Source organism: Echinops telfairi, unplaced genomic scaffold, assembly GCF_000313985.2.
Source record: "Echinops telfairi isolate 266 unplaced genomic scaffold, ASM31398v2 ScPeMD7_7409;HRSCAF=8447, whole genome shotgun sequence".
NCBI classification, from domain to species: Eukaryota; Metazoa; Chordata; class Mammalia; order Afrosoricida; family Tenrecidae; genus Echinops; species Echinops telfairi.
In genome coordinates, this window is record NW_022111309.1 from 13,182,702 (window position 1) to 13,184,477 (window position 1,776).

At 41.3% G+C, this 1,776-nt stretch overlaps 1 protein-coding gene across 1 annotated transcript in view; it reads left to right on the top strand.

Moving 5' to 3' along the window:
• Positions 1-1,776, top strand: part of AGBL1 (AGBL carboxypeptidase 1) — a 1,177,048-nt gene that overhangs the window by 259,444 nt on the left and 915,828 nt on the right. Inside the window, 2 exon segments of the mRNA XM_004709893.4 lie at positions 156-245; positions 1,328-1,476. Coding sequence (XP_004709950.4) covers positions 156-245; positions 1,328-1,476 — 239 coding nt within the window.

The window sequence follows — 1,776 nt, forward strand, 5'->3', positions numbered from 1 at the left end:
TACAAGTGTGCTTGATATAATTGAATGATGGATTGTTATAAGATCTGTAAGAGCCCCCAATAACATGATTTAAAAACATAAACAAAAAGAATTTTCAACTGTGAGCAAGACAGCAATTACGTAACCTTTGATACCTTTTTTTTTTTTCATTACAGATCTTTGCAGGACATTAGCACTTCTTGTTGCTTAAGGTTCTCCTCCCAATTCGAGTCTGGAAATCTTCGCAAAGCCATCCAAGTGCGGGAGTAAGTATTAAAGTCCTCAAGAGGCAGCTCATGCCAGGGAGTGTGTGGGAACGAGAGAGGATGGGGCCTTATGCACCATAAACATCAGCAAATTTGATAAATCATAGCTTTGCTTCGGAAGGAGCCGGTTCCAAGTTTTGACTAGCACATCACTCGGGGATTCACTAGCCGATACCATAGCAAAATGGACTATGAGTGGAGGTGACCTGTTTGGAAAGTCACTTGTCACTTTAGCCAATTCTGCTGCCAGAGCTCAGGAAAGTGGTCACCATGGGTGATAGGGGAGGCAGCAGCAAAGGGAGCCTCACGAGGTGTTGAGAATGTTCTGTATCTTGGTTGTGTGGTTCCTCAAATGCCCCTCTGTAAACAAATCCATAGAGTTGCACACCTAAGAGTTGTGCTCTGGAGGGCATGTAAGTTATGTCTCAATTGACAAGTGGAAAAGAGGAGCAAGCAGTCCTTCATTTCTAGCCCAGTTCTCATTGGTCACTCTGCCGGGGGATATATGTGTGCTCCATGGCTAATCTTTGCATAAAACACCGCTTACGTCATCCTTAAGAGGAGATTCAGTCTCAAAAAGAATATCTTGTCTCAAGAAGCCAATCATTGGCATATTTAGCCCAGATCTGACCACATTTTTTTCTGTGACGTAGCACACATACATTTTTCTGTTTGAATAGAAAGTGCACTGCAGTTTAATTAAAAAATATGCCACAGTTGTGTAACTGGCTTTGATGGAAAAAACTAACAAACAAACAAAAGAAAAAGTTTCACTTTCCAGAACTTGTGTCCAAAATTTGTAACAAAACAAGTGCCTCAACAGAAGATACATGTGTTCTTTTATAGTTATGGAGTACAAATCCCGAATCAGAAAATAAATAGCAGCTGACATCTGAGATCTGTCAGGATGATAATTTTAATTTACTGACCTACTAAGATTCAAGGATTAATTTTACTTTACTGACCTACTAAGATTCAAGGATTAGATCTGTACTCTAGAATCTGCAACTTATAGATGCTGTGTCAGAGGCTAACTTCAAGGTCTTCTTCATAACCATCTAATGGTATATCCGATTTTCCAGGTTTGAGTATGACTTGCTGCTTAATGCGGATGTGAACAGCACCCAGCATCAGCAGTGGTTTTACTTCAAAGTGGGTGGCATGAGAGCTGGTGTCCCTTATCGCTTCAACGTCATCAACTGTGAGAAGCCCAATAGCCAGTTTAACTATGGTAAGAGATTTTAGGGGCGAGGGTCTTCATGGGTAGCATCAGGAATTATGTGTTTGGATTATTCCCTGGAGGGTTTTACCACTGGGTGAAGTTGCAAAGCCTCACTGGTCAACAATTGAAAGCTAATACCACACACAACACGTTGATGCTTTGTGACTTCACAGGCCACCTTGAGCTCTTCAAGGCAGGCAAAGCCTTCTCATTTATTCCTTCTCTCCATCATCGACACCCTGATGTTGCCAATGCATTGTCTCCATTTCCTATCAGAAAACCCCGGAGAATATTTAAATTCTCCAGATT